The 27265-nt window shown below is 39.1% G+C and overlaps 1 protein-coding gene across 1 annotated transcript in view; it reads right to left on the bottom strand.

The window, feature by feature from the left end:
• Positions 1-27265, bottom strand: part of SPIDR (scaffold protein involved in DNA repair) — a 207548-nt gene that overhangs the window by 15480 nt on the left and 164803 nt on the right. The window contains 4 exon segments of the mRNA XM_086609310.1: positions 522-581; positions 676-819; positions 3141-3228; positions 13173-13331. Coding sequence (XP_086465436.1) covers positions 522-581; positions 676-819; positions 3141-3228; positions 13173-13331 — 451 coding nt within the window.

Here is a 27265-nt window from a genome sequence, read left to right as displayed (position 1 = left end):
GGCAGATGTATTTACCTAAGAGTTCCTCCTTTCTACTAACTGGACCATGAAAGACAAATTTGCCTGAGGGGCTTGTATTGAAGTCCACAAAAATAGTCCGCACACTTGCATGCAAAGAATAAAATTGTATTTTTATATAACCATCATCTGTTAAATTCTATCCCTAGAAACTCAACTGACTGGGAACTTTTTGCTATGTATCTATGGATAGCATATAGCTATAAATCGAGTCTCAACTAACTCCCTGCAAGCTCCCTTACCAGGGTGCAATATTATCTCTGGTTAGATAGCAATTTATTCAGAAATAATTCACTTACTAGACTGGATAGTATTGAAACTGGAGATGCACTTCATTTCACTCATTCAAAAGCATTTTAGACCTGGTGATAATTCTGCTCATACAACTCTTGAAGATAATTCAGGAAGGTTCAGGGTTTTCCCCTAAACAAAAGAAAAGCTGGCTTCTTCCGTAAGCATTATGTTGACTTTATGTTGAATTCATTGCTAAGTGAAAAGATTACCTGCAGCCTTAGATATAGCACTTGCGCCCAAAAGCTACAACGTTCATTACAACCATCGATCTGAAAATAGTACAAAAACAGAGAATGAGACAAACTTCATACCAGAAATTCAGTGGTACAAAGTATTTGTTATCTGACTTGTAAAGCAGATTACCTGAAGAATTTCCTTTAGACCATGAACAGCTGGTGGCTGGTACAAATTAGAAATCTGTTCTTCTTCATCCACTTCCACATGTATTTCACCAGACTGAACAGTAAGAATATAACAGAAGCTGGGAGGAGGTAGGTTAGTTGTCATCTATTAATAAGGAAAGAAAAGAAACGCGACCTTAAAAACGACACTTTAATTTGTTATAATAACAGCCAAGATGAACCATACAATTTACATTTTAAGATGGATGGGGAAACAAAAGTATATGGTTAATAACAACGACTCTCTGAAGCAGAAGTTGAGTTAATAAACTGACATTGGCAAGTTATAAGTGAAATCAGCTTGTGTGTATCATTCTTTCCATAAACTGACATTGATCCTCATCACAAAAACATCTCATGATTTGGCACACTTGGCAAACACTGTGACTATTTCAAGGTGCTTGTTGTTTTTACATTTTTTTTATTACGTAGTAGGAGTGCCCTGATTATTCTTTTTTTTATAACAACCATAACTTTTCTGAGATTTGGGAACTTTTGCATGTGGGTGGGTTTTTGTGATAGTAAACAGCTGATGAACTTTTAAAGCTGCCAAATTAAATCCAGGACAGCACAAGGAGATAATGAAGAACAGGAATGCAACAGCTACGAGAACTGCCCTCTTTGTGTTATGCCAGATTTTTCTTTCCCCCTTAAAAAGTACCGTGATGTAACAACTTTATCAAAAACCACTTAAAGAGGTCCCAAGCTAGAAATGTTTCTCAGGAAAAAAAAGACAATGCTAGAAAATATTTTTTATTGCGGATATGATAAAATATTCTTCTAGTGATGTTTGTTGTTAATAAAGCAATTCATTTAATACAATAAATATGAATCTACTAAACACAGCTGCCCACCCATTAAAAAAAAATCTGCATAAGGAGAAAAAAAAGACAAAGACATCAACTCAAATCCTGTTAGACTCTGACAGCACTAAAGAAGGTATTTGAATGTACATATGGCTCAAAAGAAACCAGTTCCACAGATCTCTTCCCAACAATATTATCAGTGTGCTGGCGATATTATTTATGCACCTATGTACAAAACTGCTTCCATAAAACTGTGCATAAAACTATACTGTTTGTGTCGAGAAAAATATATCTCAACTGAAAAAACTCCACTCAGCTAAAAACCTGCAGCAGTAGCATGCCAGTCTTGATCTTCTGTGGAATGAATTAGTATTTCATACCATGACAGAAGTGTAAATTGCATGATTATGGAAAGTCTGCTGGTTTTAGATTGCTAATAAAGTAGAGAAAATGAAGAACAAATGCGAATCATAACAAAACTAAACAACATTTAATAGCTTTGCTCCATCCATGGATATTCCCATTCTGTTGTCCACAGCATTTTAATGCACAAAACAATCCGCTCCTCTGAGAGTTCCGAAATGTTTAGATGAAAGGGAGAGTCAAGGAGAGAACAGCCATTTCACTCAGTTTCAGTCTTGGTTTTCTATATAATCAAGATTATTCTTCAACATAAACCCCTGCACAATGCAAAGAACTTTCTACATTGCAGAGAAAAGATTCTCAGACTTTAGAAATAACTAGTAATATCCACCTTTAGTGTCTCCTGGTTTTGAAACTTGTTTATTTCTAGCTTTTTCTTCTTTTCTAGAACTTGCATCCTGATTGACTCCCCTAGGCTCTAACACAAATTTTTAATATCACAAACGTCTTCTCCAAAGAACAACCTATACAAGAAGAGCAGGACAGCACAAGCACTTGACTACCCAGAAGCTTCTCAAACGATCTGGTATTATCAAAATGACACTTTGATATGCCAGAACTCCTTTTCAAATACAAAAGCTAATTAAAGGAAAATTAAAGATGCAATTTTAGATTTGCAAATATATAGTAACATACTTTAAATCCACTTTAACACCTCCCCATGCCCTAAAATCACAGAAGCATTCATTACTTTTTAGTTGATTATTTTTGTGTTCATCCTTCGACTGTCTTCACATGAAGCGAGTATCATAGTCACCCTAACTAGTTAACTAGTTAGAGACTTTATTCCAGCAGTCAGTTTGTCTTCACAGAAGTTAATCTTCAGAAAAGTGTTTTTGAATCTAAGGCTGAAAAGTGCTTCAAAAGAATGAGTAAATACGAGTAACTGTATAGATTTCTCTGCTGGCTCCGTGCTATCTAATATCTCTTTCCTCCATCAAGGAGAGAAGAGGAACAATTTGTGTGGACATCTTACTATTCTAGCGCTAGAGAATTAAGAAGAGGCTAATTGCATCACTGTTGAAACAAGATGCAGATACAGAGGGCTTCAGGTTATCTAGGAAGTTGCCAGAACCAGTAAAAACAAAACTCAGCAGCTGTGAGAGAGAGAATCTGACTCCCAAAATAAACACGATTATACTACCAACAGAAAGTAGTTGTGAGTGAAAAAGTACATTTCCATAATAATAGGACTTACCATTTCAGAGTCTTGACTTTGTCCAGGAACTTTTACAGGCACTACTGGAGGCCACAGACTGTCTATCAGACTAAAAAGTCCTAATGCCCTTCAGAAAGACCAATAAAATCAGGTTTAAAATGTTTTCCAGTGTCATGCATTATATTAAAAAGATTCATTAAGAAACATACTTTAAACTAGTGCATGTTTATGAAAACAATTTAAAATGATATTTGTTTTCCAGAAGCTGGTTTTGATTTGGTCTAATTAAATCTGCAATGTTTCTGCTGCAGGGTGGACAGGGAGAGAAGGGACATATCACATTCAGTGACAAGCAAGTCAAGTTTAATCCTTTGCCATGAGCAGCCTGCTACATGACAAAATTCAGGGGAACTGGGGTAAATGCTCGCTCGGGAAGGACACAGATACCAGTACTTCTTTTAAAAAATAGCTTTTAACTATTTTAATTGATAAATTTTGCTTCTGACATTTTCATTTCTTGCTTTCCTCTTGTAACTGCTTTCAGGACAGTCAGCAATTATCCGTTATAGAGAAACAGGCAAGATTTTGTTAGGAAATGGGCATAAGCTTAGTCAGGGGAGATTCAGGTTGGATGTTAGAAAGTATTTCTTCTCTGAAAGGGTTGTCAGCCACTGGAATAGGCTGCCCAGGGAGGTGTTTGAGTCCCCATCCCTGGATGTGTTTAAGAATAGGGTGGATGATCTACTTAGCGATATGGTTTAATGGGATTAGGGACGGTTGGACTCGATGATCTCTGAGGTCTTTTCCAATCTAGAAATCTATGAATCTATGAATCTATGAATCTTAAGCACACATGCAGAGGACGGTCTCCTTCCTACACAACTGCTCATTTACTTACGATTTTTATTTATTTATTTTGCAACTTTCCCACTTTTACTTTAGAAACAAACATAAAACTAACAGCCCAGCATATTAAGGTAAAACATTGCAGACCCTTTAGCTTTAGCATGCAAAGCCGTAATTTGCAGCAGTTCAGAGACTGCCTTGTCAGTTGACAGGGCATCCTTGCAGGACAGGCAGGAACATCTGAGGGTGAGGCCAAGAAAACTGCTGAGGGAGAGGAAATAGCTACAGATAACCAACCTGAAGAGGCATGCATTTTTGAGTTAAAGCTCCCAGTTATCTTGTCCTAGTTCTGTGTTCTGTGTAGTCAAAGCACAGAGATCTGGATTTTAACCCCACACTGCCTCTGGGAACGAGTCATCTGTTCCTCCAATGAAGAAAGTCACTATTTCTGAAACAGCTCTAAAAAAAGAAGTCCAAACCTTGCTAAAAGTAATATTAGCTTCTAAACTCAACTGTTTGTAAGAAGGAAAAGGCATACTCTAGTACAGGGTTGAAGTACGTTGCAATATGCTGCTTCTCTTCAAGGGGTCACGGAAACTTTGCTTTAAAGTTCTGCTTTTAGCTCACTTCTGCTTAAGCTTATTTATTTCTGTATTTCCCTAGTCCTTCCCCAGATCCTTAAGCATTTATACTTTGGATATCTATAGGCAGCAAACTTCTTTCCATGTTTCTTCACAAAGCGACAGGTATCATCTATGATACAGTGTTAACAGTGATGCCCATGGACTAGCACTGTAAGAAGTTTCAGGAATGTAAATCTTAGAGTGGATCTTGTAGAATAAAGCTTGTGGTTGACGATTCAGGTAACAAACTGGCAGATTAAAGAGGAGATGTTCCTATCTGTAGTCGTGTTCCCCACACTAACAAACAGACCAGAAATACAAACGTGCTGCCCTTTTACAGAAGTGAACCTCCTCACTTAGATGGCATGTTAAATCAAGTCTGTAAAAGCAGAAGGCTGAACTCAGACACTGGATTTCTTTTGTTTGTTTTGTGTTTAGTTTTTAACAGTGAGAACATTACAACATACAAAGCAACACTTCTTAAGCATTAAAAAAACTTCACAGTAAATTGACCACTTGTTGAATCCTTGATCAGGGCAGCATTTTCTGTCCCGTATTGTACAGAACGATATCCTCTCTACAGTCACAGGAGGGCCAATGCCCAGTGGAACAAACTGGTCTTGCCGACTGGGACGTGAAAAAGGAGAGTTACAAAAAGAGCGCATAGCCTCCCGTACAACTCAGGCAGTTACACAAGTGGCCTTCCTCTCCCAACACGCAGCACGAGGGCAAGGGCAGAGCACAGGTACCAACGTGCTACAAACTCTATGTGTCTACAGAGATCGTAGCGTATTTATTGACTTAGAGCAACTAAGCTATGTTGTTGCAGTGCAGATATAATCACATCTCTACACAGACCTTAACTGATCTCTCATCTGTATTTTTAAGTTTGCACAAGGGACATGAACTTGTCCCTTCTTTAGCTCTCTCCCAGCTTGCCATCTCATACCACAATATCTAAGACGGTACATTTTCTTCAATTACTTGTGTCCTTTAGGAGAAGGTTATCTACTGCTTGAACTAGGAACACTTAATTATTAGCAAATGACAGTATTTGTTTACAAACAGGCAGAGGAGCAGTGCTGTGTAGAGAGTTGTCTCTTGAGCACCTTGGCCCCATCCTTTTCTTTGACACCAGTCAGGCAAAGGACAGGGACATTTGCCACCTGAGGGATTCGAAAGTTACAAATCACATCCTGCTGGGATCCTTCTCTACCAACTGGGATGTTGTCTCCTGGAGCTGCCACTGTATCAGTCAGTGTCCCTGGTGAGGAGCTCCAGAAGAGCTCCCCTCTTGCTCCAGGGGAGATTTATATGCCTCCAGGAAAGTTAACTCTCTCTTTACACTTATGGACTTTGGCTTAGCAGAAGGGGGAAGGAGGTGGGGGCAATGACTAGAGAAGTGGCAAGACATTGTGTCCTCCTCTGTAGAAAATCTCTATCCTCACAGAAATAATAAAACTCGTTCTCTTTATTCGCCAAGCAACACTCAAATCGCACTTCAATCTGACTTGAACAATGGATGTATTTTATCCAATATGTGTATCCTTCTTCAGCTATAGAGTCAGGACAAGAGATGAACAGCTGGCTCTGTGCTAGAGTGAAGGGACATGGTTAACTCCCATGTGCACAAAGAGCCTCTCTGGCTACAGAAGACAAACCAAAACTTCAAAATTTTGCTCTGTGAGTGTAATTACTAGTCACTATTTTATGAAAAATTAAAATAATTTTTATCACAAAAGGACAGACTTCTAAAAATGGGAAAGTAGAGCAAGAAGTGAGAAGAAACAAGCTCAAGGATAAAAAAAAAGAACATGTAAAGTATTTTGAATAACTTTTTTTCTACTTCAGAGACAAGGACTCTATTGTAATATTCTATAACTTTTCTTCAAAAAAAGACAAAAAGACTACTGAATTCATACCAGGAGAAGGACAGAAATAATATATCAGATTCTAAATGACAGGCTCAACCCCTACTTTGAATGCCAGACTGAAATTTATGCTTGGTTAAAATCTTTTTGTCTCATACTAAATATGTATGTGTCCGCTGTTTACCACCAACACAGTAAGACCACCAGTAGCTCTAAAGGAGTGTTATAGACGGCCACAGAAGTATGAACTTATGACAGCCAGTCCTCTACATACAGGACATCTTCATGCTTCGCTTATGATCCTTTGATATATGTCTGTGTGCATGTATACACACGTAATATGCAAAAGAATTCTTTTTAGTGTCCTTAATTATTTTTATTATCCAATGTGCTCAAAAAGCATCTCTCTCAACTTAAACTTTCCTTGCTGAACTTTGGTAAATCTTTTCTCTGTATCCATAAACGCAAACTGCCTGCTGTGCGCAGGCAGAGAATTTTAAAGATTTCATATTGTTAAACAGGCTAAATATACGGCTGAGAAAATTCAAAATACACATGCAGCACACGCAGAAATTAAACTTGACCTGTTTAACAAATCGTCTTTTTCTACTCCATAGAAAAATGGCTGGAAGAGAGCGAGTAATACTAATAAAATAGCATTTACTTCTCCCTCCCCACAATTCTCACCACAGATGATGACTGTGCTGCCCTGCACAGAAGAAGCTGCTTTCATTTGCTCACCTAAACACCTTCCTTCTCAGTTTCACAGCTCAGTAGGAGACAGAAGTCACCTTCTGCTTCTAGCCTTCCTGGCTTGCTTAGCCCTTCACTGCAAAGTCAAATGGTATACATTCGTATGTGCATACATGCATATACGTTCGCTCTATGATTTTTGATAAAAACACACAAATAAAATGAAAAGCTCTTGTAATTATATTTATACACTCAGTAAAGTGATAAACCAGGATCTACAGTCCCAGCATATCTATTCTGATCCTGTGGAAGTATCATTAATTCCATACAACAAGCTATACAGCAAAAATCAAACAACTTCAAATTCTGATTTTTCAAAACTGTATTTCACTGACTCTGATCTGACTACTTATTTCATAACTTAGTAAGAAGATTTAGTTTATTTCTCTGACAAGCACAAAGTTTCACCTACAGTTCTGGTCCAAGAACTTTGTGTGTGACATGTCTGATCCAACGTTTTAATATTAGAGTTTATAGTTTGGGGGACTTTTCCATTCAGGGGAAAATTACTACAGGGAGAAAATATCAGCAATATCAAAGAAAGAAGAAGGAAAACAATGCCCATAACTAGGAAAAGAAGAAAGACTACGTAAGGTTTACGGCAGGGAACAGGAAGAAAGATGCTAGGATTCTCCTCCAACATCTTCCACAGTTTTGCTCTGGGGACTCAAAACTTGGCACTCTTCTGTTTCCTCCTCTCCTACTCTCCCAAGTTTAGGCTAAAACAAAACAGTTTTCTTTTGGCAGCATCAGCCTCAATTATTAAGAACTCAGAAATAAAGCAATTACTAGCCCTCTCCGAAAGATTTCCTTGCTCAAAACTAAAAAGAAATTCAGTAACGATCACCTAGACTGCATAAGCTTGAATTACCAAAAGACAAGCCATCCAAATACAAAGCTGACATGTACGCTAGCTCTCCCTTTCATCGATCTATTAAGATCTTACAGGGCACAAGCTATGCAACACCGTATTTTCTCAGACTTGAGTAATAAAAGCAACAAAATCATAAAGTAAAAATCTGAGCCTATTAAAACAGCATCTCAGTCAAAATATAAACAGGGAGGAAGGGTTGTTGGCTTTTTTCCCCTAAGTTTTGTTTAGACGTACGAAATTATTTTGTTGAATAATTCATTTACATACTTCAACAACTAAGTTTTGTATAGTACATTAGAAATTACACATACTACATTAAAACACTGAAATTACAATAGAAAAGTACTTTTGATTCAATATGGATATGTCTATGCTATTCTCCAATGCTGGTTACTAAACAGATTCATGACAGAAGCACTGAAGATACAAGCAGCAGTCAGTCCTTGTTAAAGAGAAGGAATCTCGGGGGAAAAAAAGTTAATTTCTAATACATAAGCGGTCATCAGAAATAATAAAAAAGTAATACAAATATTCAAAACTTCAATGCAATTACTGAAATTATTCTTTAAATGGAACTCAATTTCTAACCACAGCAATTACTGAAGTGTTTCAGGACCTCAAAACCTCAGAGACGTGGGTGGCTCTTTTAGATGGCAGTCTTTTTGGAGGAGGGAAAACCAAAGGAAGGAAGTTATGACTTCCTTGCTGTGCGGAGAGTTCTTACTATTAGATTTCCTGTCAACGTCTAGTAGTTGAAACGCTTTCTTGTATAGCAGTTAGCAGTGGTCCTCTCTTCTAAGAGTAAAGTAAAAAGAGGAGAAAGTATACGGTGAAGATCAGAGGAAAAAGGAGAGAGAGACCAGAGAAGTATGAGACTTAAATAAAAAGAAAAAAAAAAAGGAGAAAGAAAACCCTTAGGCACAATAACAATCAACACTACAGATAAATACAGGGAGACTTCATATTGCAGTGTCTAACATTTGAAAATTTAAAATTACAAACAATTACAAATTACATTTGAAAATGCAGAAATCTCAGGAAAACATAACACTAGTTGATGAACTCTATATTCAGTCTACTTACTTGAGAGGGAAATGCAGCAGATAGTACATCCTGCTATGAATTAAAGGTTGGGTCAAGCGCCAAAGCTTATGAGTTGATGTATCCTTCAAAGTGTTTTACTCTATCCAATGTAAGCATGGATTGGAGCACTATACATGTAATAGTTGCATCTTTTTTTGAAACTTGTTAAGCATTTTTCTATTTAAGGATAAGATTTGTACTGACATTCTGCATTAATTGTGTATTACATTAAAGCATTTCTTCCTCCCCCCTCCATTTTTAAATTGGTGTCATCTTTCTGTTCTGCTGAACAGAGACTCTTCATATTTCTACCTTATAAGAAAGCACAAAGAGAAGAAGCAGGTAGGTCTGCTATACTCAGCAGTAAAACAACTCGGTGCTTGGCAAATCAGATGAAAAGACACAAACTGTCAAAATCTAAATTACTATTCTGTGTGGAACTCCAGTCAGGGCTAAAAACATAAAACTAATATTTTTGTCGATAAAGACAGATACCTAATGACAAAGTCTATCCCACCTCATCGAAATTAATTTCTGGTAGGAAGCAGCAGATTATGGCAACTTACAGGTTATTTACTCCTGAGGCATTTTAGTGAGTGCTCAGTCCCTGCATCTAATTGCATCCACTTAGTTACTGGTTATACCAGAGATACCTGAAACATGCCTGGGATCTATTAAAATAGGGGGGTTACATGTTAGTTGTATTGCATACAGATGCTTAACCAAAATTCCTGCCTGCAGCAGTACACCGTTGAAATCTCACTTCCTTTTCCTCAAGGGGCTGAATTTATAAGACTCACATATGAGGTGGTGGGAGGACAAGAGAGGGAACATACACCTCTAAGGAGCCAACACCACCAGTGACAGATCAATGAATGTTTTTCTGTCTTCTCTCTTTAAACTACCACATCTTTCTTTTTTGCTGGTACTAAGCGTGCAGTTCAGGGAACAGTCGTAGGAAAGGCTAGGAGAAGAGTATGAATGAGAGGGTGAAGAGAAAAGGTGTCAGAAACAGATGCTGAACCACATCCATGCTGTTAATTCAGCTGCTACAATACTGGTTCCTACCTTATTCAACAGCCTCACGAACAGACTAGAAGAACTGTTGGAAATAAGGCACTGAACAAGCCATGGTAACTTTGCCTGACTCAGCCATGCCCATCTGTCTTACAGGACTGCCAGAAATGGGACTGCAAAGGGAAATACCACTTCCTCTACTGGACTACAAAGGGAAGGATTTCTTATAGGCATGGCTTTGGAGAATATGTTTTATGTGGGGTATAGGACTTGTTCTGAAAACCACCTTAATCAATGAAAGACCTCCAAATGACCTAGTACAAGACCCTAGTACTTGTTAAAGCCTATGGGTATTCAAAAACAATATTCAACATTGACAATGTTTCTCTCAATGTAAGATTACTGTAATTCTAATTTTTCACAGGGTTGATCTTAGTCAAGACAGGACATGGTTGCATAAGTTCTTATCCCGCTTTTCTTTTGGAAACAAAGTGTTCCGTTATCGGGAGAAGAAATTGGTTTAGTTTCTTTAGTCCATCTTACAGTACAGGTCCATTCCAAAGATTAAGTCAGGTTTACAGCCAGGTTTTTGCCTGGATGTATAATACCCTTTATTATAGGTTTTTAGACCCTGAAATATTACTTCAGCTTAAAACAGTGATTTCAAATTGGATTTACTGAAATTATGTTAAATAGTACTTTACATTGTGTACTTGATGATGAGGATGGATGATGGCCTGGAAAATCTTTTAAACAGTAACAGCGGTCCATTGATGCAAAAAGCTTGAGAACCTCTTGTATCTGTTAAATGAGAATCTCCTCTGCCTCATGAAGGGACTGAGGAAGCACTCTGTCTCTATACGAGAGATTACAATCCATATGACTGTGGGACAACATGCACGTATGAGATCTTATTAGCCATTCCTGGCTGTCTCCAGATGATGTGCTTCAAAGGCGCAAAAAAAAAAAAAAAATCATGACTTTTCCCTTGCATTTCCTACATTTTATTCCCTTTTATCCATTTTAAAAGCCACTGTCAGACTTCAGGAAACAAACAGTTTAAAAGCCATCTCCTTCCAAAAAGTAATTGGCATTCTCAAAAAAAAAAAAAAAAAAAAAAAAGGCAGCAGTCTTTCTTGCAGGGCAGACCACATAGTTCTTATTCACTCATGTGCTGCAAGCCAAGGTTGGGCACTCATAGGCATATCCCATCATGTGTTCGGATATACCACTGGCTCTGGAAACCCATTTATCCAGTGGCAATGAGTTCTACAGTCTCATTATGCTCTGTGTGAATAAGTACTCCCTTGTATTCATTTCAGCTATGGCTTTACTGTGGTTTCCATCACACCTAGAATGACACAAAACGTGTCCCAACACTTAAAAGTAGTATCAAGTTATAAAGCAGAACTTAGGCTAAAACAATTAAGAAAAAAATAAAATCCCTGAACAATTCCCCCACCCACCCATCTCGTACAATGAAATCACGTTTTAACCACTGCACTGTCCCCGAAGCTACACGAGCCTTTTTCTTTTAATGTTTCCTAGCAGGGTTACCACCAGAACAGCTCCAGCTGAGCCACCAGCATTTTCAGCAGTGTGTCTTCTAATCGTCCTCAGAATAGCCAGAAGTAAGTTACTGCTGCTTTGAAACAGAATTTACATTAGGAAAAGTCTGTCTCTTATTAGCTAGGCAGAGTACTGGAAACACCAGCAGCCAGTTGTAAAACTTCATTTGTATCCAGAATTCCAAAGCCATTATTTAATTTGTTTGGAAAAAATGTAACTTGAAAAAAAAGCCAACAAAATAATTAAATAAGAAGACGTGTTTGTTATTAAAGATCCATAAAAATGCAAGTAGGCTTAAAATCCAAAGGATCTGAAAATTAACACTGCAAGTACATAAAAAGAAAAGCATACTGAATAGAGCTGGCTGGAAAACAACAATTCCATTTTGCTAAACATTTCAAGGCTTTGAAATTTGTTTTTGTTCCAGTATGAAACAAAAATGAGACTTTCTGAAAGTTTTCATGAAATGAGAATGAGAGAGAGCATTCACTCCCTCTGGACCTGAAAAAAGTCTTCCCAACAAAACTGTCTCCAAAATAGATAATATTTCCATGAAACATTCTGGTTTTGATGAAACAGCATTTTTCAACAGGAAAAAAAGTGTCAGCAGAAATATCATAGCCTTTCTAATAGCAAAGGCTTATCTAGATCAGATGCTTGTACAAATAAGTTATGTTGAGAATTGAACCAATCTGATTATATTTATATAGGTCCCCATGTGAACATTGTATCACTTTCCTTAGAAAGATACTCCATGAGATACTTGATCTATTTAAGCTTTTTCCCCCCCTTGATTAAAGATATTTTATTTTATTCGAAGAATGTAAAAGGAATCACAGAATAAGCAAAATCCAAGAGGTACTGTAAGTCAATTTGTTACTTATCCAGGGAGATTTTCCTATAAACCTGTGGACATTCTTATTCCAAAATAAGAATGGCTTTATGAATGGCAAGATTTTTTTTTAATAAACATAAATTGTGCTTCTAAAACCATAAAGACGTAACTGAATTAAACTCTCATATACTAAGGGAAAGACTGTGTTTGAAACTTCAACCCATACTGGGCAGCGCTGTAGAAAAACATACTGTAGTAAACAGTTCTGCAACGAAAGGGAGGTGAACTCATGTTTTTAAGTCTTTGAATCTACTGAAGAGGAAGAAAACACAGATATTTTATGAAATATTGCACACAGTAATTCTTCTCTATTCCTTTCTCTGCTAAGTGTGTATTTGTGTGTTAGCTAATTTATGATCATTTTGGACTATGGCTGGCTCAAGTACTATCGGATGCCCCCAAAATGGCAATGAGGACATTTAGTTGAACGAAGTCATATTCAGTTGTTCCAAAGAATATTAATCACAGAAATAAATAAAAAGGCAGATCCTCTCTGCCTGTTACAGCATGCAACACATTCTCCCATGAATTGGTTCTCACCTTCCTCTTGTAGTTCTTTGCAAAATTCTCATTCCAGCTAAGCAGCAGAATTTTCCTTCCCATCTCTTGCAATACTGCTCAATGTCTTCTGCAGAGCTCAGGGACTGCAACTGCACTTCACTGAACATACCATAGGCATCCTGGACAAGGAGGCACAACCTGCAAAACATTCCTCCGGTTACTCATCGTTAAAGGTTTTCTCATGTACATTTTCAGCAAGTAACAGGGCCATGAAACAGAGAAGCATGACTGAAAAGAAGTATGAAGGGCTTGCACTGGGTATTAGATAAATTAACTGCTATGCACTATGTGGTTTGCGTACTTACAAAGAAGGGTAGAGTTTTTGCCTTACTTGAGGTGAATCCTGCAATGCAGACAGAGGAATGATGCAAACGCGTATGTGTGTGTGTATAAATACAAAAATTCTGCTTAGAAGTAAACAAAGCAACATATTTCACAAGTAATAATCACCAACACTAAAACTGGCAAAGTAAGCATTACATTTTATGTAACTTTTTTAAAAGAGTCCTGAAGATGCAAAAAAGAGTGAAATGTCAATTTTTCGTTTTGAAAAAAAAACCCAGCACGAAACTGCAGATTTGTACATTCAATATCGGGTATGAAGAAGCCCAGAGGACCTATTTTAAGGGGGTAATCAAAGCACTTGCTAAACAAACAATTTGATTAAAGTAATCTATGGAAGTAGGGGCTGTAGGGCTGGGAAGTATTGCTTAACCAACTTGGCACTTTGAGAAGATATTACTGTCATGGCAGATAAGGCAAAATCAGTGGATGTCATACATTTAGACAGTCAAAAATGCATTTCACAAGATTCTGCACTCGAGATGAGCAGCCACGATAGCATGAGTCATGCATGCAGTGCTGGAGGAAGGAGGCTGCTGTCTACAAGATTGGTTTAATTGCCGCAGAAAGAGACAGTTAAGCATGGAAACTTTTCAAAGGGAGACAAAAATTACCTTTGTGGGTAGCATCTTTATTTCTAAATAAAACTCAGGGGTGCACTAGGCAGCAGAATTCAGTTCATTTCAAAGGTACATGCCAAAACTACCTTCTCCAGAGCAGCACCATTGTTCACAGCAAGCTGACTCCCAACTGCTTTTGGAGCATATCATACAACATATATGCATGCTGAAAGAATTCAACAGCAGTCATTGCATCTTTATAAAACACATTTTAAATGAAATGAGCTCCTACATTTCTCGGGAAGAAATCCATGTATTTTCTTTGCAGGGAAGCTCAGGCACACAGAAGACCAGTAATCACAGCTTCCTTGTTCATGACGAACTGTCTAACTTTGGCTTACACTCTCTTAAGAGGGCTGTATCCGACATAGGATACAACTCCAAAGCCTTTCAGACATCAGCAGCCGTGCAAGCACCAGCTGAGAGTCCTCATTTTTCAGATTCCAGTGGTGGTTTTGAGGAGCAAGGAGTGGTAGGACTGAACACAAATAAAGCCTCCCGTATTTTCCCCATATCTCTAGCTACAAGGGTCCCACACAGAGTCTTTGCCAGGCAAAGAAAGCTTAGGTACAATTCCTCTAGAGCCTGCCAGGGTTAAGAAGTCCTTTAAAGCTGTCAAACACTGCTTCTACCCTGAGCAATGACAAATAGGAGGAAACAAAACACTGTTGTGATGTGTAGGCTGGAAGGATACACACCCTTATCTCTGGGATGAGTAGTGTTCCCAGCACAGAAAGTGGTTGACTGTCCTAACAACACAAACCTGTCTCTTCAACAGCTCTATCACTCTTTTCATTTTCTGTGTAAAACAATCCATGAGATGCCTTCTGGATTCATACCACAAGATCATCTCCAACTCAACAGAACAAAGACTGACGTGCTATGAACATGACAGCGCAGAAGCAGGAAAACTATGGTAGCCTGCCACTTTACATGCTAGGACCTTGCAATCAGTTAAAAACTCTCCTGAGTTTTAACTGATTGGACTGAAACTCCTCATCCTGTTGTTTTGTTTGGAAAAACAGAGCAAATATGCTCTGGATGTTTCTGAAAATCAGATTGAGGGGAACAGGAAAAACAAAGCAAACAGTTTTGCCTGCGTTAACAAAACATTCAGTAACTGTTAATTGTGAAAAATTAGGCCTCCGTATCTTGGAGCATGCAAAGGCCAACTGAGTTCGTGTCTCAGATGTGATCAGTTCAGCAGTCTCTTAACTGATCACTGGAATATCTCATATCTTTAGAGAGACATAACTGAACGCAAGCAAGTCTCAGACTAGCTGGCACCAGGCTCATAATAAGTCCTCTGGGACATGTTAATTGCCCAAATAAAATGAGCTTGGTTGGTGCCGAAGACATCAGTCACTAAAAGGGCATTTTCCCAGTCCTTTTAAGCCGAGCAAAGAGATGGCTGCTGTCAGACATGAGAGTTTCAGCTCCCCACATCTCTAGTCATGTATTTCCATTCTTTTGTGGTGGCAGCATAAATGGCTAGGATAAGAAACTGATCCGGCCAAGAAAATACCGAATACTCATCATCATCATCAGATCTGCTCCTTGAAAATTAACTCTGTAGAAAGAAAATCCTGTTTGCATGGAGTACTACTTCTAGACAAGGATGTATTTTCCAGGCAGGACTAGGTGGCTGAAGGTCCCACTCCAGCTGTCTAGTGTACGTGGCACAACATCTCAGGTCAGATGATGGGACAATGGTCATCTGATGATCAAGCTCGATACACAGAAGTAAAGGAAGAACTGTGTAACTTGAGGCTTATATCACTAATACTCCCATTCACACTAGTAATGCTTTCATTATTGCTGGCATCATGAAGAAACACAGAGCAGCAGAACCTATTGCATCAGATGCCAAGTACTTTTGCTCTATCAGGGCCGCACGTGTAAGCAGACATCCACTTGTTCTAACAGTATCCAAAAGCTAGACATGATTTCTCTGCAACATGCATTTAACATGAAACATATATACTCACACACTTGGAACACAGAATTTCACAGATAACCTTCAGATGCCCAATTTCAGATTAAAAGATGAGGAATATCTCAAACCAACCCTATGAGAGAACTTCACAAACCCATGTTCCCTGCTTCAGCACACTTTTAAACCAGCACGAATGAATTATGACAAAAACTTGACATTTTCTCAACACCCTTTGATCTGTCTCACACTAATTTAGTAGGTGATAATATAAGTATTTAATAATAAGTGACAACTGATTTTCTTACTTAATGACTACCACCAAATCATCTGAATCCCATAACCGACTCAGTGATACATTTGGACAACTATTCTCATGTTCTCTGAAATCAGTTCTGTTTGTATGGATTCTGCACACAGTTAGCATCACAAACAGTAGTTCAGTTGCCTTCAGAGGCTGTTGATTCATGGCCTTAACTTCTTCACCAGCATTGTCTTTTTTCTTGATTTCACTTTATTCCCAGAAAAGTGCATTTGGATTATTATCCCACATTACAGTATTGCTCTCATATTGCAGCAAATGTTCTTGCAAATGAAATTGTAACAGCAAGTCTAACTGTGATTAAAGTAATGGTTTGTCCCATGGTTTTTCTCCCTTGGAGCTCACTACCAGTGTGAAAACCCACATCTAAATTAGAATCATAGAATCATAGAATGGTTAGGGTTGGAAGGGACCTCAAAGATCATCTAGTTCCACCCCCCCTGCCATGGGCAGGGACACCCTGCACTACACCAGGTTGCTCAAAGCCTCACCCAACCTGGCCTTGAACACTTCCAGGGATGGGGCATCCACAACTTCTCTGGGCAACCTGTTCCAGTGCCTCACCACTCTCATTATAAAAAATTTGTTCCTTATATCTAATCTGAATCTACCCTCTTTCAGTTTAAAGCCATTGCCCCTTGTCCTATCACTACACGCCTTTGTAAAAAGTCCATCTTCAGCTTTCCTGTAGGTCTCCTTTAAGTACTGGAAGGCTGCAATAAGATCACTCCAGAGCCTTCTCTTCTCCAGGCTGAAAAACCCCAACTCTCTCAGCCTGTCTTCTTAGGAGAGGTGCTCCAGCCCTCGGATCATCTTCGTGGCCCTCCTCTGGACTCGCTCCAGCAGCTCCATGTCCTTCTTTTGTTGGGGACTCCAGAGCTGAATGCATGCAGTATTCCAGGTGGAGTCTCATGAGAGGGGCAGAATCACCTCCCTCGACCTGCTAGCCACACTTATTAGACAAGCTGCAAATCCAAAATCAGTATCTTTCCCCACGAATTCAGCATTTGTTTTGCGCACATCTATCACTAATAGTTTTTTTTTCCTCCATAAAATGTGGTGTTTGTACTGAATCAGTTAATCAGTTTAAACATACCTTTACCAATGCCTTGTCAGCAATGCACAGTAACGAACTGCTAAAAAAAAAGAAGGGCAACATGTCCATTTTTATTGGTGGTACTCATGTAGGGAGGAAATAAGGTCCATCTTTATTTTTGAGACAACAGGATCCAACCCTGCGTCAGACCTGAATTTAAAATACGGTTTTGGAAACTGAAATTTCTCATGCAAAGGAGCAGAGAATTCACTCCAGGAGTGAGGGGTAGCAGGAAAGCCAGTAAAGGAGTGAGTGTGGGAGAAGCAGACTAAGGAAAAGGTGAAGTATGACTCATTGATAATAACAAAGGAGGTGAAGATAGGCAACGATAAGAAGTGAGGCAGAGATTAGCCTTTTTTTTCCTTCTTTTTTTTTCTTTTTTTCTTTTCTTTTTTTTTTTTTTTTAAAGTAATGACACAGTAAGTCTCATGCAAAAGCTTGGGAAGATTTTGTTAATTTGCTAATAGCCAGAAGCAAGGATGAGGGCTGGGGAAAGATGAGACTGATTACTCTGCATTATTTCTATGACTCTGCTGATCTTAAGGACAAAACATCTCCCAGTAGAAATCTGGAGAGGATTACAGGATTACTCTGCCATGCCCTTCTCCTAGTTAGTCACTCCCCATGGGTAAAGGGTAAAGCCTTCTTTTACTATTACTTTTTTATGCATGAAAAATAATCTCTCCACACTGCTGTCTCGTACTGGGCAGCTCATGTTCTGGAGAGGCAAGGGCAACAAAATCCTTCTCCAGCTCTGGTGACCTCCAGCCTCCTCAGTGGCTAGTGGGAAAGAATAAGAAAAAGAAGATCTGCCTATGGAGGAGATGAGAGCGCATGGAGGCCAGAACTGACTGATGACACAGGGATTGCTTTTACTGAGTCTTGTGAAAACAAGCAGCAGAAATTTGTCATGAACAGATCTTAACTAACAAATAATTGTTTTACCCTAGGGTAGGAGGACAACCATGTGGTCCACAGCAGCTTTTCTTCATGCATAGCTAAGAGGAGCAAGATAGCCAGGCAAACGCTACCACCTTCACAGTGCTCTGCAGACTTCATTAGTTACTTTCTTTGGAAAGGAGGGAAAGGGGGGAATGGGGAAATGCTTGAAAACTAATTGAATTGTATTAGCTCTGATATTTGCTCATTCTTTATCTTAACCATCCAAGAGACAGCTGCTGCTGCTTTGTTTGTCAGAAGAACTTCTTATCTCTTTGAGGTGCGGTCCTAGCAGAGGCATAAAGCACACGTACAAAAACACACATAAACAAAACCCCCTCTCCCTTAATCACCAGAGGCACAACACTACCTACACAACTCCAATTCAGCAACTTGTCTGGTCAAGTCCCAAGGTGGAGCTGATTAACTCCTGCTAATATGGCTCAGATTCAAATTGTAACCTGCAGGACACCACCCTACCAGGATTTAATTTATCCCCACCTTATGCACTCCTTGCATTCACCATACCCGTATTATCTCCGAAAAATCTAAGATCAGGGCACAGGTCTAAACACACAGGGACAACCATCCATCTCCCCCACACTCCCATAAAACCAGCAGGATTTTCCTATTAAAAGCACCATATTCACTGGATCACAAACTGCTTCACATTCCCTTTCAAAAAGTACGCAGCTGCCTTCTTTAGGGAGGCACAAGATTCAGAGTTTTCTTCTTAAAATCCATGCCATTTGCTCTCACTAAACAGTGTGTGAAGCTCTATGGAGCATAATCATGGAGTGAACAATACAAATAAAAATTAATGAAGATGATGACTAGTCCCTTCTGTGTATAGGATGCAGAGGCACACAGGTTCAGAGAAAAACACAAGCACTGCTGCTTCATTTATACGAGGAATGTCAAGGTCAAAGAAGAATCCTGGTGACAACTCCCTCCAAGTACAGATGTTTCTACCACCCAGGCTGGTGCTCCAGGTTGAAGCACTTAGATGACCAAAACAGCAATCACTTGCTTTGAAAATCAGAGGTTTAAAATTACTGAAAAGCGGAGTTCATGATCGTGTATGTTTTCATTCTGTAATCATGGAAGGACCCAGGAGGAAAGAAAAGAGAAGGCAGTTCTGGAGTGCTGGACACAGTTCTGTCCAGCGAGAGACAGGCTGTCCTTGCAGAAGTATTGGTGGAAACTATACATGTGACAGGAGCATCACCAGGGAAATGAGCAAGTCTTATCTCAGCATCTCAAACAGAAAATATGTAGCGGAGGCCTCCTCCGACTCAGGAAAGGAATCTTTTCTTTGCAGGCACTTCTTGGCATGTGTGTAACAGTATTTATGTAACACACTTTGCAAATAACTCACTATAATAACTATACAGAGCCTATCATTTTGTTTTTTCTTGGTTTCCCTTGCATTTTTATACAAATGTTAAAAAAATCGAAAAAGAGTGAGAGAGGTTATAAAATAACTGTTGCTTATTTTTATTCACTTCCTTGAATAGTCACTTAGTTCAATACAAACTGGAAAATCAAATGCAACTTCCACAAGGTCTTTCATGAATCCCTGCCTGCTGATTGTTTTTTCCATTTCTTTATTCAGGTTAACCCTTCCACCTTCCATTTTCTGTCTATGACCTGAAGAGGCAGCACTTCTGTGGGAAACGGCTTTAGAACGTAGGAAGAGACTTGTATGAGCCAAACCTATCAGCAGGGCTACTTTTTTAATGCGGAACATGCACATAGAGAATGGAGCTCCACAGCACTGTAAATGTGCCCACTCACAACACGGAACACCACCTGCCTGGTGGGAACTACGTACAACTTCTCGGGAACGGGTGGAGCACAAAAACCAGGCAGCTTTTCATACTTGCAATGACAACTATGGCTTCACATGGGACAGTTTTTTCAGCATAAACCATTTCTTCCATGAAGTTTTCATGCGGCACCAAATGAACTTTTTTAACTCCCCATCTGACACTGACTTTAAGTGCACTTTCGAATTAAACTGCTGATGTGTTTGTTTTATTTGTATATAGAATTTTACTCAAAAGTAAACAAAACATTTACAACCATAAAAAGACATTCCTGACATCCACTCAAGCACAATATGGGGCCAAAGCTTTAACTTCAAACAGTTACAGAGCTGCATTTGAGAAATATTTTCAGTATCGTCTGATAGCTTCGCTTATCTCAGACTCATAAATGAATATTTTTCTGTATTAATAGTTTATATCCAAAGTAATTATGCCACGTAAGTAAAAATTTGTAGTGATGGTTGGTTTGGAAGACAGAGGAAGTTAAGGAAAAATATCTTCCTAAGTACTGTCTAAAAGTTTGTATAAAGGTTCAGCTGCATCAGACCAGTAAGGCCTTCCTCCCTCCAGATGCCCCAGGCATCTCCACACCACACTGCACATAATTTACGGTCCTTCTGCTAACATTCATTCCATACAGCTTGTTATGTAAATAAAAACAATTTTAGGTGGCAACAAAGAAGCAAGTACATCAGATCATCCGAGCTTGTTTTGGACTCACTATGCTGTTAATTGTGGTTGGTAAAAAAATAATCATGCACACACTCCCCAGGTTCCTCAGTGTACCATAACTTCAGCATAGAACCCCATGACAATCCCTTGCTTATTTCAGTACACAATTCAGAGAAAATATTATTTTCCTATACGTCATGATTTACTAATCAAGAGTAAAAATGTGCATTTAAGAAACTTCACAGGCTTAGTTGAAAACTGCAAGTCTGTCTTATGGATGATCTCCAACAGAAAAATCATGTTCCAAATATAACGTGTAATTACCACCCAGTCATTTAAAGTACTTATCTATGAATCTGAGGAGGGGTTCTTTGTTTATTTTTTTAATCTTAAGACTTTGTAATTATTGTTTTGACATCCAAGCAGTCCAACAGTTGGCGAGGTGCTGCCAAAAGATCTTCTCTTGCAAGGTGCTGAGCACTCTCCTTTCCATGAAAATCAGCATTCAGCTGCTGGTTCTGGTAACATTTCACACCATCTTTGCCGCACTATGTTTCCTCCATGTCTCAGTTCCTTGTACGTAAAAATCAGAATAAAAGTTCTGTCTTCAAAGGGTGATCTGAAAGCGACAGCTGAATAATATGATTGTATCTAGGAGGGCAGGTCCACAGTGTCTATTCTGTGTGCTAGATCCCATTTGAGTTGGAGGAGGAGGCTATATATGTACGTATGTGTATATAAATAGAGAGAGGGTTTCCTTGAAGTACCAACCCGTTTCTTCCACACTACAGGGCTTGGAGAATGCTCAACCCCCCCTGCAAAACCCACAGCAAGGGCTTTACATCTGGAATGAAGCAAAAACACTGTAGCAGCAGTACTGGGGTCTCTTATCTTTCAAGACTGTTTTATTTGTGTATTCAACAGATTTACTTCTGAACTACACAGACCATGAATGGGGTCTTAGAAGATTTTATTGGAAAAAAAAAAAAAACAATAAACCAACGTGAACTGAGTATTAAGAAAAACAACTGCCCATTTCAGCAGGCACAGAACATCCTAAAACGCATCCTTGGTAGTACAGCATTGCACATGTGCTTTCCCCAGCGCATGTGAAAGGTAAATGAAACACAACAACACTGAGGATTTCTTACAGACCCGCGGCGTCTGTATTCAATAAGACATTCTGCTGTTTCGATGACACATCATCCCACCGATCTAGCCCAAAAATGTAATACTGATTGAAATAAAAGGCAGAACAAAGAGCAAAGAAGAAAAGCAGAAGTGAAATCACGTTGGGGCTCCTTCCCCAGCAGAAAGGCAATTTTCTCCTCTTTCTTGCAGGGTCTGCCGTTCTTGTTTTTCCCTCACACTGTTTTTTTTTCCTTTACTCTGCTTTAGAGGCTGCCTTTCCTAGGTGTGCTTCTAAATGAGGGAGAGGGAGTGTGTTTGTGCGTGCGTGTCGCGTGTTTACAAGAGTTATGGTAGCAGTTCTCAGCAGTCCACCGAGAGTTCTAGGAAACGGCCCCTGTTATTTTATTCTGGGTCAATGTCAGCTCATGTCAGGCAGTAAAGATCACACAGGACAGCTCGCTCCATCTCGCAGTCCTGGCCGGAGGCCTCAATGGGAGAGGGAAAGGGAGCGAGCTGTGAGTGGGCGGAGAGCCCTCCCAGCACTCTACCAACCACCGCACGAGGAATTATGATAAACACCACTCTGGAAACCAGATACAACAGTACATTGTGTTCTTCTTCGGAAAAACAACCAGACTTCGGCTCACTTAAAGTAAACAGTTAATCCTGTTTATCTTTTTTTTTTTTTTTCTTTCTTTCTTGATGAGTTGTTAACAGAACAATCTCTTCTGCAAAGCAAATAAGAGTTCCGGTCCCTGAAATTCGTGCTGATTTTCTCTTCCTTCAAGAAAAAAAACCCCAATTCGATATGTAAACTTTCTACTATCGGCAAACAGTGTGGAATAACAATCTTTCTTGGCTTAAACTGACTTATCAAAGCGATGCCAAAACTGAATGAAACCTTTCCCTCACTTACATACTTTATTTTGGAAAACTGAAGTCCCAAACAGAGCGTTCTATTCATCCCTTTTAACTATTCCTTTCCAGACAAGAACAAGCAAAACTGGTTAAAACAAAAAAAATCTGGATACGTGGTGCCCTTGCAGCCGGAGTACAAGGTGCGTGGGGAGTACAGATTAGCTACTGAGCAGGGGGCGGCTGTTCCCAGGTTTTCTCTGGGAGGTGAAGAGAGTCAGAATAATCGACTGCAAATGAAGGAACAAACTATTATTCTCTTTTTCAAAAGATATGCTTACTGTGCAAATTCATGATGTCCCTGACTTTCAGTATTAAGGGTGATTAATTAGAAAAGCAGATGGAATTGATTATCTTGTTTTGCTGGAGTCCCCACAGCCTACCTATTAACTACTTGTTACTGGGGGCTCTAACCGGGTCCACTGAAAGCTACAAGCTTTTCCAAAGGGAATTCTAATTTTTAGCACTCAGGAGTTTAAATAGGTCTGAAAGTCAATAATGTAAGTGTGCTTAACATCCCCAGTCAGTAAAAGTTTGTTGATTTAGCTATTTATAATCATAAAAATACATGATTTGCTAAACTGAAAGAGGAGAAGGAAAATATTTCCCTGTTTTATTTTTACACATCTTGCAAGCTCTAAGATTCTGGGTTTTCTGTGCAACCGAGGTCATCAAGTACGAAAAATGTAAATTCAGGTCTGGGAATGAAAGTTTGACTTTCAGATTTTATTTTTTAAAAAAAATTTACATGTAAAACTTTCATATTTTAACGCCTTTTCTGCCTTGAGATCTTAATTTATTTTTAAATCTTTTGCAGCAGTTGCTGAATTTACGTTGCTCTCATGAGCTCTAAAGTGACAGAGCAGGACAAAGCAGCACTATTTCCCATTACAGAAACCGGGCTGGGGAGGCAGCTATCAGCGGGCCAGGGCCAGAACCCCAGAGGAGCAGCCTCAGGACTATCTCCCCCAGTCCACCACTTCTCCCACCATGGCCTCCAGCCAAGACTGGGAGAGCCAGTATGCCTCTGGCCAAGACTGGAAGAGCCAGTACTGGTAGGATAGGACCGCTGCTGAACACTTCATCTTGCTCCAAGCACACCCTGTCATTTAACTCTCTCCTTCCCAGTGTTGCACCTGCACAATAAAAGCACGTTTGCTCTCTTGCGATCGTCCGCTTGGCTGGCCAAATTTCTCCCCAAAATTGACAAAAGGTCCATAGCGATACATATTAAGGACATAACTTATGTCGAAGTGCTGCAGCTCTGAGCAGAGCGGTTATTAGCTGCAGAACTGCAGCAATATACTTTGGCAAAACCTCTCTCTCAGGAATCCAGAGGAGAATGTGGCGGTGCTACAGTCTCCGGTTGTTGGAGAAACTCCTGGGTGCAGGAGAAGAAAGCAATAAACCTAAATCGTTTAGGGTGCATTTATAATCCACGTACAAAAGACTCCCTTTGGCTCTCCACGTTTTGACTCCATGGTGGACAGCCACCATCACGCCCTTCTTCAGGAGGGAATGCACCAGTCAAGAAGAATGCGGATGAGAGCTGAATCTATGGGAGATCGTTAGGAGATGAAGGAACAGCAGGAGGAAAACGTGGAAGGTGAAGAAAACAAAGATCAGGAGGAAACGTTCTCCGATATTACCCCTTTTCCACTTCCTTTCTTATGCCTTGCTGCTCTCCAGGTCTCTGGTAGTTAGAGATTAGGGGGAAAAATGCTGTCTGTGGCAAAACTAGTATAATCCTGTGGATGGCCTATGAGCATTATTGACGGAGCACTTTCCCCAGACATGTTTGGATTTTTCATATCAGAAATTATGGACACAGCAAGTGCTGCTGAAAAGGAAGTACAGATGGCAGCAGTTTTCCAAATTGAAAATAAAAAATAAAGTTTTGTTACCCTTTTAAGCTTCCATTTGAACTTCTCAAAAATCCCATTTTCTGTTACAGGTCAAGTAAAGCTTTATAAATGACTTTTAAATAAGCAGCAGGTTTGAGCCATTACCCAAACCTCACTCAAATTAACATATTTACATTGATTTCAATGAGCTTCATTTCATGCCACATAGCAGGCAGAGAAAACACCTGGGCAGCACCAGTAACATTCCTCCACCTTGATTTCATTCAATCATTCATGCAAATTCCATGTTTCTCTTTTAAAACTGTCTAAACTGAACACCGATCAAGGATCATAGACCGAAGTAAACTGAAGTAAATTTATAAACATCACACTTACAATTCCCTATAATTTCAAGGAACCATTTTTAGCAGGATCAGAACTAGGAGCACAGGAAACAATATATAAAAAATAATCTTAAATTGGCCATATTCTGCGGGGTTTTTTTTTCATTTAATTGGGTAATCTTAAGACATGCATAGAGAATCTCTCACTTCTTTCATCACTTTTGTTATTTTTGGATGCATATGAAGATTTCAAATATTATGTGTGTTAGTGGGAAGCGTCCTAAAAGAAAAAAATCTCTTACTACAGCATCTTAATCACAATTACTCTGTACAGATGATAGTCTTTACTTTATATCTCATGAACGCGAAATACTACGTTATTGTCATGACATAATCAGTCATTACACTGGATTTAATATGATAACCCTGATCAAATACTGAGAAACTATATGCATGGTATACTTGATTCTGATTTTCCCACTCCCTATAAAAAGAAAACAGCCCTGAAAGTAAGAATCTGATCAAATATCATACAGCATAGTTTGTTCTCATTATTTATATTCCAAAGAAAAGAAAAAAAGATGACTAAATCTAATCAAAACTACAGGAAGAATTTAGAGAGACAAAAGATAATAATTTAAATTAGAACTGGATGAGGGCCCTTAGTAAACCTATCTATTCATGCCAAAAGAGGTGATTTAATATTCTGTGGTTAAGATTCTGGTTTTGTGTCTTATCCAAAAGAATATCAACAATAGCACATTGTTCTCCTACCACCATGCTGGTGTTACAGCCTCTGATGTGAATCAGCGCCGATTTGAAGGTAGAGGCACAGCTAAACACAGTTTGGATTTTCCTGAGCTGTCACCCATTCCAGGCCACCAGGAGACACAACATCACAGCCAAGATAACAAGATATCTTTTTTCTTTAAAACACGCCGTTTCCTGTTGATAGTATTCTGTATTGTCACACTTGTCTCATCCTCTTTTTCCTGTCACACATACCTTCTCTAATTGAGACTTCACTGAACTGCACTGAGGAAGCATTAGGACAGGGACGACCTCTTCTACATGCCTGTACAGCATCTGATACAGGGTGGCTCCTCACGGGAGCATCTGTGTCACAAAGCCAGATCAAAGCTTTGATGTAGCCATTTAAACACCAGTCGCTGCTGCTTATCCTTCTCGACAACAAGCCACAGGGCTAGTATTTGTATTTTCAGAGTACTGTCAGCATTTTTCCCTCTCAGCCTCTCCACTAAGTAGGATCTCTTTGCATCAAAGGGTCTCAAAGCAGGCTGCTAGACTGCTCCTCCAGCCTGACTTCACCTCCATTCCCAGAACAAAGCATTCAAGAACCATCAGAGGGAGGTTTGAAGGTTGGTTCAAGAGGACTCCTTCCTACTGGATGTGTAATATAAGACACAAGAGAACCACCAGCATATACAAATGATTATATTTGACATAAATTATAGGCCACATTTTCATGCATTGTCTGTTGTCATGGGACACATTATTCATGGTGTTATCTCCACTGCCAGGTAATGTCAGACACCCTTGAATTTTGGCTCATGTGACACCATGTAACTCACGTACTCCTAAGGCGAAGCATAAAAAGAGCCTAAATTTGAAAAATGGGAATACTCTGAACCAAACACAGGCAAAGCCTCCAAATGACATTCTCAAGCATAGGAGATAAAATGCCTATATTTTTAATAAAAGTACTTTCTGACCAGGCATTTTTTAAACGTTTCCTAACTTCCGTCACTGCAAAAGTGGGAAAATACCAACAAGACAAAAATACAATAAATGAAAACACAGTAAGTGAATCTGAATTGGATCAATCTAAGCATTTTGTTTTGCTAATTTTAAAAAAAAGAACTTAAAAAAATCATAACTGAAATGGAATTTCTAAACAAGTGGTTTCAGAGTAGGAAAATGGCATTGTTTCAAAATGTAGCACTTCAGCAATTTCACAATTTTTCAATCGCTTGTACAAGTTTTTCATAAGAAAGTTTTCATTTTTTTACAAGATGATCTGGCAGAAAATTATTTCTTTGAAAAATTCCCAATCATTTTTCCTAG

Source organism: Tauraco erythrolophus, chromosome 3 (genome assembly GCF_009769465.1).
Source record: "Tauraco erythrolophus isolate bTauEry1 chromosome 3, bTauEry1.pri, whole genome shotgun sequence".
Lineage (NCBI taxonomy): Eukaryota > Metazoa > Chordata > Aves > Musophagiformes > Musophagidae > Tauraco > Tauraco erythrolophus.
This window is presented reverse-complemented; position numbering and strand designations above follow the sequence as displayed.